Source organism: Apteryx mantelli, chromosome 28 (assembly GCF_036417845.1).
Source record: "Apteryx mantelli isolate bAptMan1 chromosome 28, bAptMan1.hap1, whole genome shotgun sequence".
NCBI lineage: Eukaryota > Metazoa > Chordata > Aves > Apterygiformes > Apterygidae > Apteryx > Apteryx mantelli.
This window is the reverse complement of record NC_090005.1, coordinates 5,773,097-5,789,547: the sequence shown is the minus strand read 5'-3', so window position 1 is coordinate 5,789,547 and position 16,451 is coordinate 5,773,097. Positions and strand designations below refer to the sequence as shown.

At 55.4% G+C, this 16,451-nt stretch overlaps 2 protein-coding genes across 2 annotated transcripts in view; one reads left to right on the top strand and one right to left on the bottom strand.

Annotated features, from left to right (window-relative positions):
- Positions 1-9,589, top strand: part of MYO1D (myosin ID) — a 150,533-nt gene extending 140,944 nt beyond the window's left edge. The window contains exon 22 of the mRNA XM_067311999.1: positions 7,536-9,589. Coding sequence (XP_067168100.1) covers positions 7,536-7,692 — 157 coding nt within the window. The 3' untranslated portion in view covers positions 7,693-9,589. The remainder of the gene's footprint in view (positions 1-7,535) is intronic.
- Positions 9,590-11,702: 2,113 nt separating this feature from the next.
- On the bottom strand, positions 11,703-12,642 carry CDK5R1 (cyclin dependent kinase 5 regulatory subunit 1). Its single transcript, XM_067312002.1, has one exon. The coding sequence runs from the start codon at positions 12,639-12,641 to the stop codon at positions 11,751-11,753; it is 891 nt and encodes a 296-aa protein (XP_067168103.1). The 5' UTR covers position 12,642; the 3' UTR covers positions 11,703-11,750.
- Between the last annotated feature and the right edge of the window lie 3,809 nt (positions 12,643-16,451).

The window sequence follows — 16,451 nt, the reverse complement described above, 5'->3', positions numbered from 1 at the left end:
CGTGGCGGCCGGCTCGCCCCATCTTTTTTTTATTTGCTCCCGAGGGGTTTTAAATTTTTGCGTTCTGCTGCTTCAGAAAATAAAATATTTAACGCCCTGCTTTGCTTTTTTTTTTTTTCCTTCTTTTTTTTTTAATTTGCCGGCTGCTTTGTCGAGCCCGCGGCATCGCGTTTGCGGCTGTAGCCGGCGCTTTGCTTGCCATCCCGGTCTTTCCGCCCGCGTATCGGCTTGGAAAGGTTGGTCTGGGCTTTTCCCGGTGCGAAAGAGGAGCTTTGGGGGATGCGACGCCAGCAGGCGACGCGGGGACCCGGCGCTTTTGAGCCGCTTTTCAGCCGCTTAAGTCTCTCTTGAAATCCGGCTCTTACCCCGCGTTTTGGATTAAGGCGGACGGACGCGATCGTACGGCCCTGTAACGGGCAGCGGAGGAGCCTCCTTCGCCCACGAGCCCGGCAACCCGACCGGTTTGCTCGGAGAAACAGCGATTTCCCAGCTCTCCACCAGCTGGGACGGCCGCACGAATGCCCCGGCTCCTAAATAAATTAAAAAAAGAGCTGCCGCTCGCCGGCTCGGCTCCGGGACCGCCTGACCCTCGGGTTCGGGGAGGAATAAATGCATTTTTGAGAAGCAGAGAGCGAAAAGTTGAAAGGACGCGGTTTGCACCTCGGGCAGCGCCGGGAGGGAAGCGATCAACCCGGATTCGCCGCGTTGCAAGGGAAGCACCCAGGCGTTACGGCAGCTGCTGCCTCTCCGGCTTTTAGGGCTTAGGCGCGAATTAAAGGGAAGAGTCGGAGCATTGCTTGAACGCCGGCAAACCGGTGCATTAATATCCAGCGTGGCTTTTGCATTGGGCGTACGTAACGCTTTTACCGGGAACGCTCCGAGCTCGGCGCAGGTGTTAATGCACCTTGTTTCGGATGGAAAGCGCCGGGGTAGAGGCAGCGACGCAACCCGGAGGGCGATGCCGTAACTCTCGCTTCCCCAAACCGAAGGCACGTGGCTTCGTGGTTTCTGCCGGTAAAGAGACGTCAGCGCGAGCTGCAAACAGCACCGCCGCGTAGGCGCCTCGGAGCCGGAGGAGGTTCAAAGCCGGGGTTAAGGCGCGCTGCAGGAGTTTTGAGCGGGTTTTTTTTGCACGGGATTGCAGTTTGCAGCTTCGTCGTCCGCTTTGCAAAAGCGCTTTTGCAAAGCCCCTTCTTCCAGCTTTTGGGTTTTGCCCAAAGATAGGCGATTTGGGGGCAGAACTGGATTAGAAATAAAGCGTAACGTTTTGCTGGTTTGCAAGGCCAAAAAAACAGTCGTGGTATTAACTATCACTTGGTTGCAGATAATTTTAAGAACCTGTACTGCAGGAAAGTGCCTGACGGAGCCACGTTTGACTCGGCATTAAAATGTCCCAGGGGGCTTGTTCTCACTCCGGAAATCTGCCTTTCCATCCCGACTTGAGATTCCCCCTTATTTACGTGTCGCTTCCGTTTCGCCCTTCTCTCTCCTCCCCGGCTTCGACCCACGTTAATGCCCAGTCTTGGGCCCCAGCGGCGCGTCTCTAAACTAACACGACCGCAAAAAAAAAAAACCCAAAACCCCCCAAAAACATCCTGTTTGGCTTGTGCCTTCCGGCTGGCTCTCGCCGGGCTTTTTTTGCAAATCCTTTGCGGCTGCGGATGGCGCCGCGGCCGCTTTGCGAGGGCGCAAGTGAGGAGGCAAAGAGGACATGCAATTATTTTCTCGGGTGCCCAAAATACTAAATCCTTCCTTTTAGCCTCCTGGAGCTGCAGGAGCTGTTTCTACCACCAGCGTATTTTAATAAAAGACAGGGAAAGGTGTTTTTCCCGCGCGGTTGGGGCTCGCTGGCAGCCTCCGGCATCGGCGGCTTTAGCAGAGCGCGGGAAGATGAGGTGGGTCGCGGAGCCGACGTTGTCCGAACCGCGCGAGTCTGGGGGAAATTTAGGCTCCGAACGATGCTCGAGGTCACGGGAAAGCCGAGGAGGCGCCGGGTCCTTTATGTGCATCTGCAATATTAATTTTCCAGCGGGACAATTCGGCTGCCACCCACGCCGTCCAGCCCGGAGACCCGGTATCGTGGTCCTGCAAGCTGCGGGAAAGCGTGAGTGGTCGCGTGAGATATACGTGCCCCGTCCCTCCCCTGGCAGCTCCGACGCCGGCAGGGCCGGGGCGCTTATCTTTCTTTGCCGAAAAGGGCACCTGCGGGAGCCCAGATAGGTAAATGTTTAGTACCTATGTTACCTCCGGGATCTTGGTAGGTCCTGCCCAGACTCGCTCGCCTGTGAGCCGCAGCGGCAAGATTACCCCTCGCCTGGAAAAAAAGGTGTTTTAACCCGCCTTGAAATTTCGGTGTTTCACCTTGCGATTTTTAAGGTGAACATTTTTCACCTTGAAATTCCACCTTGAAATTTCGGTGCTCGTCCTCGATGCTCCCGTTTGTCTCTTTGGCTTTTGTTAAAAGTTAGAGGTTTGAAAGCCGCCTCGGTTTAAACCACTCTAGGTTTTTCTATCCCAGGTCCTTACGCGTTTTCTTCCCGCAGAACGTAGCCACCGCTTCATTTGGGGGTTTTATTTTTATAGCCGCCCTTTGTCTGCGAGCTGCGTTCGTTTTGCCTTTGCCAAACCCCCTCCGACGCTGCGGCCGGTGTCCGGATGAGCCCCCAGCGCTCCCAAACCTACCGCGTTTCCAGCTCTAGTGCACCGCTAGAAATTACGGCCGTCTCGGCAACTGGTGCTTTGCTGTGTTTTCCCGTCTCGGCAGATCCCGCAAGACGTTCCGAGTCCCCTGGGTTTGCTCTGGAGCGTCTCGTATGCTTAACGTTGGGTTTTTTTTGGTTTTTTTTAACAATATATTTATTTAACTTTCTGGTCTTCTGCTGCCGTCTTCGCGGAAGCTCCCTCTGACCTTTCCCCACTCTTTTCCTTCATTTGTTCTTGCTTAGGGGCTACACAGGTGCTTCTGCGTTATCAACAGCGTTGACGGATGTCTGTGGCCATTTATGCGCCACTTGGCTTGTGTTTTCCCCCAGGTCCTGGATTAAATGCTCGGTCAAAAAGCGAATATTTCATGGGCCGGTAGTCTGCTTCCACTTCGACTCATCCCTCCTCTGCTGGTCTCCCCTTTGCCGGCGTTTTCCCAGGCGTCTCGCTCCGGGACACGGTTCTCCTGTACGCCCAGGCCCCGTTCACGTGACGCTTGCGCTCACGCGCAGAGCGATTGCCCCGACCATTTGCCCTTAACTTCTTTAACGGGCCGCTGCACGCAGCCAGCTGAGGTCGGGAGCTGCCGCTGGGACTGTCACCATGCCGAGAGCCTCTTTCCATCCAAAAAATATCGTTTGCAATTGTATAGAAAGACCTCAGTGTTTTCACAAAGCGCCAAGGCCTTTGTGTGACTCTAAAGAAAAATGTGTCACCTAGCTCCTTGGCAGGATTGAAGTAGGGCTAGTTTTGATCCCATCTTTCCCACGTAATCTCTCTTTCATCCCTGAAAGCTGGGAGTTTGCATTTCTTCCCGAGCAGAATCGCAGCCAGTGCTTGCATCTCACTGTCTCTTCTAATGGAACAGTTGTTAAAAATAAGTAATTTTATTTCCCAGAAGATGCCCGGCAGCAGCATCCATCACTTTGTCCTAATTGACTTTACTTTTGTCAGCGTTCAGGTTAGGTCTGGGCTTGGTGAATAGCCAAACCTGCCATAAAAGAGCTCCGAGAGGGATGATCTCAGAGGCGGAGCAGGGCTGTACTTGGTGTGTGCGGTTGCATTAGCGCTGACGTCGTGTAGATGGTCTCCTAAATGTGCATCCCTGTATGAGAGAGATGGGAGAAGAGTCTAGGAAACACGTCAAAGGCTTAACGAAACTAGAGGCTAACGTTTGGAGCAAGTTTTCGTACGCAGCACGTAGTAAGGATCAGTTTAGTCATAGCTAGAAGTTTCTCAGTTGTTCCTTTAAATTATCTAGAAGGCCAGAAGATCATTCCTAAGTAATACATTCAGAGATGTTCCTTAAGCATTTAGATGGTTGCCAGTATTTAAGGACTTAAAGCAAGGATGATGAACAGGCAGGGCTGAGACAAGATGAGTACAGCCGCCTGTTTCCGAGCTTGAAATTTAATAGGGCAAACATTCTTCCACCTTAATTTCACCTTAACAGCCTTCTCCTGAGTGAATCATCTCATTGAGACACGGAGGTGGAACAGCACAGTACCATGGCGGGAGAGGAACATGCTGTGAAAACTCATTTAGTCCTTTAGCCAAAGCATGACCCGGAGGGGAGATTTCTCTCTGCCTTTGCTGCCATCGATGTCTTGCTCAGTTTGACCTGCAGAGCACCAGTGACCCCCCAAAGGGGTATTTTCACTGTGTGTTGCCCACGTCCATGAAATATGTTGTTGGATTTCCAGGATTACGGCTGGGCCATCCCCGTTTCAGACTCTTCCCATCCCTTTGGGATCTAAATTCTGCAGGAGCTTGGGAAGCGTCTCCTCAGTTGTGCTATCTGGTAAAATCTAGTTGTGTCGGTGAGATTTGGAAGGTGTTTTACTTCGGTTTATGGGCTCCTGCAGACAGCTGTTTTCTGCCTTTCAGTCCAAAAATAAACCATCTTACTCCAGGGCAGCCAGCATCTGTCATCTCCCCCTTTTGCCACCGCGCTGACAGGTGTGATGCTGATGTGATCGATGGACTGGAAACCAAGCTGACATTTCTTCCAACCTCCTCCTTACTGGTGATTGACCTACCCCAGGAGCAGCATCCAAGGGACTCGAGGTCCTGGCAGACTGAGCTGCTGGTGGAGCTGGTGGCAACACTCAAGGTTGTGTTGCCTCTCAGGAAAGACCAAGGGGGTTGAAATCCCTGTTTGGGCCTCCAAAGGGGGATCATTCTTTGGATGCTGTTCCAGAGCTGTCCTGCTGCCCAGACAAAAGGTTTTCAGGCTGAAGCCTGTTCTCATGTGGAAAAAAATCAGTATGATCAAGAGTGAATGAGTACTGTCATGATGGGATTTGGAGAACATGGGGAGAGAGTGCAGCCCTATTTAATGGGAACTTCTACAGGGAGCGAAGATCAGAACTTCTTAAAGAGGAGTGTCTTCTCCAGAGCCCAGTATCCCAGAGCAATGTTCACTTCACATCACCATGTACCCGAGTGGATCCTCCTGGAGAACCTGGGGAACCAACAGGAGCTGAGACCTAGAGAGATTTAGCTTCTTGCTTAAGGTCACTCAGCCTGGAGGAGCTCAAAATAGATCAAGCACTTCCTGATTTCCAGGCTTGGGTCCTGCTTGTGGCCAAGATGCAGATTAATGAGATGCCTTTTGCGCGGTTGGGGCTGGCTTAGTGCCGTGCGCAAGGGTCAACAGAGTTTGACTATTAGCAGCTACGAAACCTGTCTGTCTCCTTACCTCTAATTTGACGAGGGGTGTGGGAGAGGAGAAAGAAAGTAATTAGCGCTTATCCTTGTTAAAGCCACTTTATGCTCACCCTGCCTCCCAAGCACCCGACGGCAGGAATCTCGGAGAGCCTCGTCCGTGTACATGGCTCGTTTGGCTAAGACACGGTAAAAATAGCCAGCTAAGCAGGGATTTTAGCCTCGACGCACCGAGGCAACAGTAAATAAGTATTAAATACCTGGGACAACGTGAGGGCTTTAGGTGCTGCTGCCCTGCCAATACCCCTCCAAACGAAACAACAGCTCTTTTTTGTTTTGTTGAGTGGTGAACACCTTAACCATTTGGGAGCTGCCTACAAAGTGGCTTACAGGCCGTGATGCTCTGCGGTAACAAAGTGAAAACGAAGGGTGTTCTGCACGAGATCTCACAGTATTTTCCCTGATGCAGTCTGGCAGAAGGAGACCTCGTGTCTGAAAGCTAAACGCAGCAGATGTGCGGACCAGGAATAGGGCCCATCTGCCCTGGTGTGTTTGAGCGTTGAGTAAGGTGGACAAGTTGATGCCGCTGGATATTATTCTAAGAAATGCTGGAAGACGAGCAAGAATTTCAAGTGTGAGTGAAGTCACAGGAGGGATTTCCTCAAGGCCAAATCGTTGGATATCTCTTCCCACGTCCCCGAGCCGGTGGTGGTGCCGAGGGACAGAGCTGCTGCAAGATGTTTCATTTTCCTGCTTCCTGATGTTCGCTCTTCCCTCGTGCAAAGGGTCTGTGGCTGGTGCTCGTGCACAGGCAGCCCGAGATCATCTTGGGCTCAAGAACAACCATGGCTCTATCCCACCTCAAGGGAGTAGCAGGAATTTCCATGCTTTGTTATAACGGAAGTTACTTGAGATGCAAAACAGTGGCTTTTTTAATGGCCTTTAGCAAAGGGGGACGTTCTTGTCCATCATCGCTGAACCTGTCACCTGCCAGAGCAGAGATGGGCAGCAATCCATCCTGGTGTCCCCAGCTGGGAACGACCCAACCAGCCATGGACAAAAAGTGTTTTGGATGATGGAAATTCTCTCTGGGATCTCAGCGATGACCTTGGATCAAGCCTCTGGTGCCGGCAGGCAAGTTTTTCATAGGACCTGGTGGAGGATTTCTCCAGGACGCGCAGATGAACTGTCCGCACCTCCCGCAGGTGCTGCGATTCCCATCAAGGCCGGAGAAAATGGCAATAAAACCTTGAGCCCTGGGAGCCTCAGCTCCGGGACCGCTTGCGAGTCCGACTGGGGAGCCGGTCGGATCCTGACGCCTGAACAAGTTTGAGCTCCTTCTGCAGATGTTCTGGGGCATCCAGGAGGGCACCCAGGCAAGACCTGACCAAGGAGGCCGCCTCGAGCGGACGTGGTTTGGGCAAGACCTGGTGGCGGCACGCCGTCCCTGGACCTGCGTGGGCTTTGTCCCTTCGCGCGTGGCAAAAACGCCCCCGTTCCCGGGCTCCTGCTGCCGCGGCGTCCCCCAGCGAGTGCCACGCGCTCCGGCCACCGAGGGCAGGAGACGGCGGTTTTACCACCGGATCCTTTCTCTCCTCGGTGCCCGTAGCCTGCCGGGGGAGTCTTTTGCTTTTCTTCTTTTCTTTTCTCTTTTCTTTTGCTTTTCTTCTCTCTTTGTTTTTCTTTTCTTTTTTCTTTTCTCTTTTCTTTTCTCTTTTTTTTTCTTTTCCTTTCCTTTCTTTTCTTTTCCTTTCCTCTTTTCTTTTCTTTTTTTTCTTTTCTTTTCTTTTTTCTTTTTTCTTTTCCTTTCTTTTCTCTTCTCTTTTCTCTTTTCTCTTTTCCTTTCTTTTCCTTTTTCTTTTTTCTTTTCTTTTCTTTTCTTTTCTTTTCCTTTCCTTTCCTTTCCTTTCCTTTCCTTTCCTTTCCTTTCTTTTCTTTTTCTTTTTCTTTTTCTTTTTCTTTTTGTTTTCTTTTCTCCGAGTTTTTACCTGTTTTGGGTTTTACTTTCAATCTGTGAGCAAGGCACACAGGAAGCCTCTGTCGTTATTCCGCATTCGGGGGGGGGGGGGGGGGATAATCCGGCCCAGCCTCACTGCTGCTAATGCTCTTTTTTTTTTCCCCCTTTTTTCCCTTTCCCCCCCCCCTTGTTCCCCCCCATCCCGCAGTGAGAAACGCTCCCTGCAAGTCAGCGTCACCAACCCGGTCCAGTGCAGCCTGCACGGGCGCAAATGCACCGTCGCCGTGGAAACGAAGCTCAACCAATCGCAGCCGGATTTCACCAAGCACCGGTCCGGCTTCGTCCTCTGCGTGCCGGGGAATTAGCATCCCGGAGCCCCGGCAGGGAAGCCCGGAGAAGGGCTTCGGTTGAGAGCGAGCCGCTCGGCCGTGACCTAGTCGCGCACCTGAAAAAAAGAGCTCTGACTTGGTCGAGCCCAAATTCAGGAGAGGGTTTGGTTGGGTTTTTTTTATTATTATTTTTTTTTCACTACCGCATGCAACGAAGGCTTAAAATAGCCAAGGGCTTGTATCCGTCTTACGGAACAGGCCGGAATATCAGGAAGCTGCATTATCCCAAAAAAAAAACAGTTATAGGTACTTATCCCCGTCCTTCCTTTCCCGCATTGATTTCTTGAGCCTTCCCCGATGTTCCCGTCTGCGTTTCTCTCTATGTCGTTTCGCAAGGACGCAGCCTCCGCCGGAGGAACCAAAGAGCCTGGGCTCCAAAAAAAAAAAGGGGGGAGCTCCGGCAACCGTGTACCTGTGCCGGCAAAGCTGGTGGGTTCCCGGCAGGACCCGGTGGCTTTGCAGGATATTTTTTTTAGTTTTTTTTCCTCTTTCTTTCTTTTTTTCCCCCCCGATGATGCCCCAGGGGTGGCTTCACGCCGGTCCCAGCCACCAGGGTCAGCGAGGGCTAAAACGGCTCCGCAGGCGGGTGCCCTCGCCGGGACCCGCGCGGTGGCCTCGCGCTTTGCACTACGGAGCCACCGATCCGGGGCCCGTCCGGCCGCGCAGCAGAAGGGGCAGCAGCGCAAACTCCATCGCAAACGTCTGAGCTGTTCCCGGTGGATCATCTTTTTTTTTCCGGAGAGGGAGGAAATCTTCCCAGCTGTGGGTGTTGCACGGTCGCGGTGCAGGACGGTGCCCGTCGCCTCCGCTTTTCTGCTGGCACCGCGAGGAGCCCGCGGCTCCCCAGCCCCGAATAACCTCGCGCTTGGCGGGGGCCGTGGGGCCCCTGGGTTTAACGGCATCGCTTTCCCGTCGCCGCTGTGCCGGCTGCACTAACGAGCTTTTTAATTAACGCCGGTGCCTTGTCTAGCGGGCTGCTGCTGCGGTACTGGAGAGGAGGAGGCGGGGGGACATGGGGGATTTTTTATATATATATATGTATATATATAAATGGGGATTTTATATATATATTTTTATATATTATATATATATAACTCCCCATATATATATATATACATATAAAAATCCCCATGTATATATATAAAAAAGTAAAATGTACACACTGCGTTCTGGCACTGCTGGTCAGGTCAGGATCTCCAGCCCGTCAGCCGTGACCCCCAGCCCGGAGGTCCCTAGGGTGGCTGCACCCTGGGGTCCTCCCGGCTCCGGCTTCGCCGTTGGCAACCAGGGAGCAGTTTTTTAGGGCTCAGAAAGCCCTGGGGAGGCGCTTCACCAACCGAAGCTGCTCTTTTGGAAGGAAAAGGGGTCACAAAACCATGTCACGGAGAAAAGGGGGGGTTAAAGGGTCCTTGAGCGGCTCCAGGGTGGTGGTCAACTCCTCCCTCTTGGCCATGGAGGCCAAGCCCTGAAGTCCTCGGCCCCGGCCACCGCTGAGCGTCCCCGGCTGCTCGGTCCAGGCCTGCGCGTGCTGAGGTCCCACCAGCTCGGTGCACGCCAGCTCCTCGAAGCCGTTCGCTGCCCGGCCCCGGCAGCCGCCTCGGAGGCCTGGAAAGCATCGCGACGGACAGCAGGGAACGGCGCCGGCGCGGAGAGGTCTAACACTAAGGATGGCAATAGCGCACGTGATGAAAGGTGTCTTTATAAAATATATTATCTGTTCCTGCTCTGGTTTTATAGATATACATATATATATATATATATATATTCCTGTTTTTTTTTTTCCCTATAAATTAACTATTTCTAAATTGTATTGCGATTTTAAGCCTGGGGCAATAATGCAATGATGAACCTTTTTTTTTTTTTTTTTTTTTTTTTTTAAAAAAGAGCAGTTCGTATTTTAATGGGTAAAAAGTCCAGAAAAACCTACTATAACGGACCAGGGTTTTTGTTTACATAATTCCCTGTAATAAATAAAAGACCTATTAGTTGCACCTCCCTGCGTGCGGGCCCAGTTTCTATCGTGCCGCCAGTGTCGAAGCGATGCCAAAAGCCGCGAGCGACCCGGCGAAGCCGGTGCCTTAATAAATACGCTTAAAACCCCGGCGCGGCTTAAAACCCCACGTTCGTCCCAGCAACTCCAGTTTTCCGAGGCGGCAGCTGCTTCGTTAGCGGCGTCCGCCAGGCGCGCGGCGCTGCAGAAACGACTCGGCTGCAAACGGCTTCCGTGTAATGGATGGTCAGTGCATTTTTATTTAATCGGCACAGTACAAAAATAAATAAAAATAAGGGGAGGGGATTAAATTACAGGCACACTGAGCCCCATGACACAGTCTGTCAGGTTATAAACCACACATACTTACAAACACACTATACACATACATACAAAAATGAGACAAATATAAATTAATAAGTAACAATACCCACCAATTTGGTCAACAAAGATCTACAGAAGAGATTGCACTAAAAAAAATAATAATTAAAAAAAATGTACGTACACATGTATAATTAGCAGGTTCCAATGTACAGCAATGAAGAGCTTCAAGTGAAAAATAAAAATAAAAATAAAAATGGCACGTTATTTCTCCCTCTCGTTTGCAAGTTTAACGACTGATGGACCAGAACTAAACTAAGAACTGTGCACACGAAGAACAAAAATAATAACTTATCAGTCCCCAGGCCTGATAAGGAAATACCAACTCAAGACTGCAGTATCGGGGTGGTGTCGGGTCTTTGTGCATGGGTGTCGTTTTTACAGCCATCTCCTGTAAGGTTTTTCTTTTGTTGTTTTTTTTTGTGATTTTTTTTTTCTCCCCCGTGGTTTTTTTTTTTTTTTTGAAGACACAAAATGCTCCTTTTTTTGTTTTTTGTGGTTTTTTTTCTCTTTTTGCATGCGCAATACCACTGTAAAAGCAACAATGAAAGAATAAAGAAGGGTTGTTTCTTTCTCCCCCCTCCCGTAGGTTAGTATTTTTTTTTTCCCCTTTTTTTTTCTGTTTTTTTTTTTTCCGTCGTCGTCCTAGAAGTAGTCATATAGCAGCATGTGGATCGCTTTCCTTGCTTGCACACTCAAGTAGATCCTTTTTTTACACAACACTTATGATCAGTGCACGATGGGAACGATACGTTTCACATTGATGTGAGTGGTGACAGTAGCGGTGCTAAAAGTCCCTTTTTTAAACCCCGACCCGCTCGGGCAAAGTCGAGTCTCTCGCTCGCTCTCTCGCTCCAAAGGAAATAAATAAAAGGGCCAAAGCGGGGACGCGCCGGCGGCGCTAGGACCCGGGGGCGCTGTGCGGCGCGGGGGGGGGGGGGGAGGGGGGGGCAGCGTGGTCCAGGCCATGGCTCAGATTTTGGGGGGGTTTTGGTGGGGGGGGGGGGGGGGGTCCCGGCTCCCGCTGCCGCCGCTCGGCATCTGCCGTCGGGGCGCAGCTTTCGCGTCGCTTCAGCCCGCTGCGGCCGGTAGCGGCGACTCGCCCCGGCGCGGCTCCGTCTGCAGCAGCCCCCTCGCAGGGGCTCCGGCCCCGCAGCCGCGACCTTGCGAGCGTTAATATATATCATAACAATTTCTTTCTTCTTCCTTTCTTTTTTTGTTTTTTTTTTCCCCCCGTACCTGCTCTTTGTCTGCGCAAACGCCGCGGCCGCCTAGCCGGCAGCTCCTCGCACGTCTAGGCTTCACCCGCGGCCGCTAAAAGCCCCCCGGGGGGGGGGGGGGGAGGGGGGTGTCGCTTGTGACCTTCAAGCCGTTTTTTAAAAAGAAAAAAAAAAAAAAACCGACTTTTGTCCCTGCGGCGGCAGCCAAGTGTCCGCGGCCCCTTCGCCGCCGCCGGCAGCCGCCTCCCGCCCCTCGGGAGCTGCGCGGCCCCGACGGCCCCGGGTTGGGGGGGGGGGGGGAAGCGCGGGGATGGGGGGGAAGGGGATGGATGATTGGGGGGGAAGGACACACAACCCGGAGGGGGGGGGCAAGGGGGGGGGGGTTCGGCCGCCACAGCGTCCCCGGGGGGCGGCGGGGCGGCCGCCGCGGGGCCGGGCGCCGCTCACCGGTCGAGGCCGATGAGCAGGCGACCCTTCTCCTCGGCGCCGCTCTCCTTCTTGAGGTCGGCGAACACCTGCGTGAAGTAGTGCGGGTCGGCGTTGACCTGCAGCATCTTGGGGCTCATGAGGTTGATGATGGAGAGGCAGCGGTCCCAGAAGGCCTCCTTACAGCTCTCCACCAGGAAGGGCTTGAGCGGGTAGGAGATCTCGTTGCCCATGTAGGAGTAGGAGAGGTACAGGCAGGTGAGCAGCACGGCCTGCAGTTCGTGGTCCGAGGCCACCTCGGCCGAGATGACGTCCCGGCACAGCATGTAGAGGAAGACCACGTTGGCCGGCGTGATGAAGCCCTGGTCCTGCCAGCCCTGCAGCAGCAGCGAGCGGTCCACGGAGCGCAGCCAGAGCACGGGGTCGGTGGGCGAGAGGTGCTTGAGGCGGTAGCAGCGGCGGCACAGGAACTCGCCGAGGCAGCGCAGCAGCTCGCTCGTGGACGCCTGCACCACGACGCGGCGCGGGGTGGCGGCGGCGGCGGGCGCGGCCGGCGGCGCCTTCTGCGCCGAGGCGAGCGCGGCGGCGGCGGCGGCGGCGGGCGGCGGCGGCGCGAAGGTGGCGAGGTTGGCGCAGGAGAGCGACTTCTTCAGGTTCTCGTTGTTGAGGTGGGTCACGTTGCTCTGGTAGCCGCCGTTGGGCTGCACCTTCTTGGAGCTCTTCTTCTTGGCGGAGACGGCGGCGATGCGCTTCCAGGGCAGCACCGAGATGAGCGAGTGCCGCTTCAGGCCCTTCTCCTTGGCGTTCTTGCTGTTCTGCACCGCCGTGTAGTGCCCCACCGTGGCCGCCCCCTCCTCGAACAGTGGGGCCTTCCGGTAGCTCGGCGACAGCGACAGCACCGTGCCCATGGCGCCGGCCGACCGGCGGGCCCCGCCGCCCGCGCCCGCCCGCCCCGGCCCCGGCCCCGGCCCTGGCCCCGGCCCCGGCCCCGGCGCGGCCCCGCGCTCGCTGCCCGCTCCGCCGCCGCCGCCGCTCAGCGCCGCGCCTCGCCCCGCCCCGCCGCCGCGCGCGCTCCCGGCGGCGCAGTGCGCGCGCCCGCCGCCCACGGGCCCGCCCCGCCCCGCGCCGCCACGTGCGCCCGCGGCACCGGCGGGGAAGGGGCGGTGCGGACACGCCCCCGCCGGCAGAGGACGCGCCCCCGCCCGCTGAAGATACACCCCCGCCCGCTGCGGGCACGCCCCCTCCCGCTGAGGACACACCCCCGCCCGCAGAGGACACGCCCCCGCCCGCTGCGAGCACGCCCCCGCCCGCTGAGGACACACCCCCGCCCGCAGAGGACACGCCCACGCCCGCTGAAGACACGCCCCCGCCCGCGGCGGACTCGCCCCCGCTAGCTTAGGATGCGCCCCCGCCCGTTGAGGACACGCCCACGCGCCCTGCGACACCGGCCCCGCCCTCGGCCACTGCAGCCCCGCCCCCAAGCCAGATCCAGCCCAGACCCCTCCCCGCGACTCCGCCCCTGATGCGGCCCCGCCCCCTCCCCTGCGGCCCCGCCCCGGCCGGCTGCGGGTCGGACCCCTGCGCGGGGCCGCTGCTCCAGGGCCGCGGGGCCGGGGGGGTCCCGGGGGGGGGTCCCGGCGGGCCGAGGGCTCCCAGCGGGCCAGGCAGGAAGGGCCGAGGCCCCAGCCAAGGGCACCGAGCACTTGCCGGATGCCGGAGCCGGTGCCACCGGGACGGGGCTCCGCCTCCCCGCGCGGGCGGGGGACACAGCGTGGGGGAGCACCAGCGCCGTGGGGCAGCGAGCTCCGCGCGGCCTCGCCTGGAGCGTGGCGGGGGGGGGGGGGACGGGACCATAAAACCCCCCGTGCCAGGCGCCCGCAGCCTCGCTTTGCCCTTTATTGTGCGGCTCAGTCGATAAACGCGGGTTCAACACCTGCGATTAAAGGCAGCGGCGTTAAAAGGTGCCCGAGACGGAGCGTTTTGGCTTTGGGCGTCCACAGCCTCCATTTTAAAGCCGGGGGGGGGGGGGGACAACGACGACGACAGGTTTTAGAAACCACAAGGGCTCGGCGCACCGCGTGCCCAGCGCCGGCAGGGAGGCAGGTGGCAGCTCCCGCGGGTGCCGCCGAAGGCAGCGGGGACCTGGCGGGGAGCGGGGGGACACGCGCCCCACTCACGGCCACCCCCTGCCCTGGCCCCCCCCAGGGAGCCGACGTCCAGCACCGCCGCGGCCACCGCGGGTGAAAACCCACGGCCACCGACGGCACGTCGGGCTTCGCACAAACTGTAGCGACACTCAAAGGCTGCTTGGGAGCAGCACGGATTATGTAACGGCTTCTCTCGGAGAGGGAGAAGCCGAAGCGCAGCAAGCCGCGGAAAGCGTCGCACGTGGCCCCCTCCCAGCCCGGCTTTTTAAAGACTTTTTGACTCTTTAACCGCATCGTCCCAGTGCGCAGGGAGCCAGGAACCCCCTGGGAATGAGGGGGAGAAAAAGGGCTGTCAGTGCCCAAAACACCCCAAACTATCCTAAGGTGGCATCAGCCCAGCGTTCCTGGTCAAGTAGTCTCCCTGCAGCCTGGTTTGGGCCATAAGCCGCGTAACGAAAGCCAGGAGGTTTTTCCGACAGCTCCGTCTTTTTCACGCCCGAGCTAAGGCATCGTTTTTCTCAGCACCTTTAGCTTGGCGACCCCGGGTTGCGCCACGATGGCCATGTGCAGGGCTCGAAAAGCCGCGCTGGTGCCGAGCGAGACCAGCCTGCCGAAGGAAGGGTCCGTGCAAAGCACTACAGCGCGGCCGCTGTGGGTGGGAACCACCTAAGGTTTTTGCGACTTTATAGTCTCAGCTTTAGACGCCACCCGCCTGGCCGCAGGTCCCTGCCAGCCCGTCCGTCCTTCGGCCATCCGGATGCCCTTGTTCAGCAGACTCGAGTGCTGCGTTCTCGTCCTGGAGCAAAGCCGGCGGAAGGACGGCGTTATCCTGCCATCGCTTCCTTGGCTGCTCCGAGTGGGGCGCCGGGGCAGCGGATACAGCCCTGTTTGGGCACTAAACACCCGGCTGCTTCTTTAAAGTAACGTTTAGTCCCCTTAGTGATTCCTGCTCCTGGTAACCCAGTTTGGGAGCCAGGGAAGTGTTTTTTGAAGGGATGGTCAAAAGGTAAATATATCATTTTCATAAACAGTTTTAAAGGCTTCCCACGTAATGATCCGAAATAGACTGTGCAAATCTAGTCCGACTGGCACTTCTGAATCCTGTTATTCCTAAGAAATCCCTTTGTCCATTAAAAAATATTACACAGTCCCAAGCAGCGTGGAACTTGCCTTTGTGTAAAAGCCTGCTTTTTAAGTTAAGCCTTCTGAAGTTTAAGCCAAAGGGGTTTAACGAGACCTAACATATGAGCTCTTTTGGCCCCAATTTTAGTACGCTTGGACTTGGAACACAGGTTCGCAGACGCCTTGGAAAATCTCAGCTTTCCTCTGACCGTTTGAATGACTAACGTGCAATTAGCCCTCCTTAAACTCCCTCCCCGAGCGCAAGACAGCCCAGCTATGTTGAAGGCAGCATCGTCACGGACCTGCTGCAGCTTTGGCGCTCCAAGTCCGATTCTCCGGCCTCCGGCAAAGAGGCCTCTCTGCCGCCCAAGTCATTAGCTGCCAGTTTAGGACCCCTTATATATTTTTCTTGCCCTTGGAGAAATAGCAACCAGACCTGAATGCTGTTGCTGCTAAAAGCATGCACGACTTTACAGCAATCTCCTTCCCGTCTCTCCTCCACCTCCGCACTTTGTTTGCTAGCGTAATTGCTGCGCACCGAGGCTTCGGATCTGTTTCCATGAATGAACTTCCACTGATTCGCCTATGATTAGCGACCTAAATCGGCGATTCATATCCGCCGCTAAACATCCCCAGGGAAAAACGCTGCTTAAGTGGCATTACGGTGAACTGGCCAGAGCAGCCTTTGGGAAGTATCTTACAAGCTATATATAGTCCAAAACCTATTAAGAAACATGTTTCCGCTGAAACCCAAGCCATGCGTAAGAGCGGGAGTTAAATCCTTTACGTTTTTCTGCCTACGAGCGTTAGTACCGCAGCCGTATGTCAGCAGGCCCGCAGCTGCATGACCGTCGAGCCAGCGCTGCCCAGGCAAGCGGCACCTGAAGCCGGGCGGCAGCATCCTCCCGGTCCAAGGCCGTGGCCAGGCTGCCAGGTCCCGGCTGTGCGAGCAGCACGTCGGCTTCCCTTCTCGAGCGGGGAAGCTGAAAAGGGCTCGGAAGAGTTTTACAGCAAGAAACCGAAGACATTCGATTCAATTTTAGGGAAGCCGAGAGGCAGCCCGACTACGGTTAGGAATACGTGCAGACGGGAAGGTCACTGACAGCTTTTCAGTCTAGTGCAAAAGGCGTAGCAAGGGCTTATGCTGGAATCCGAAACAAACCAGAAACAGGCAGGTACCAAAAAAAAATAAAAAAGTCAAAGGTCTTTATGCCTTTTACCTAGAAAAGTGGCCTGAACAATCTACCAACCAACTTACCTAGCAGTGTGCCAGATTCTTCCAACTCTTGAGGTCGTTATTTGAAGACCAGATTTGTTTCCGAAAGACCTGCATTAGCTCAACCAGATGTTACATCTGGGATGTCCGGGTTTGACACATGAAATCTGCAGATTTTGCATCGGTTAGACAGAAGACTAAAAATCCTCTCTAGCCTTAAGACGCATTGCATT

What these genes read in the sequence shown, in the direction of transcription:
- CDK5R1 (XM_067312002.1), bottom strand. Translation starts at nt 12,641, where the DNA reads ATGGGCACGGTGCTGTCGCTGTCGCCGAGCTACCGGAAGGCCCCACTG.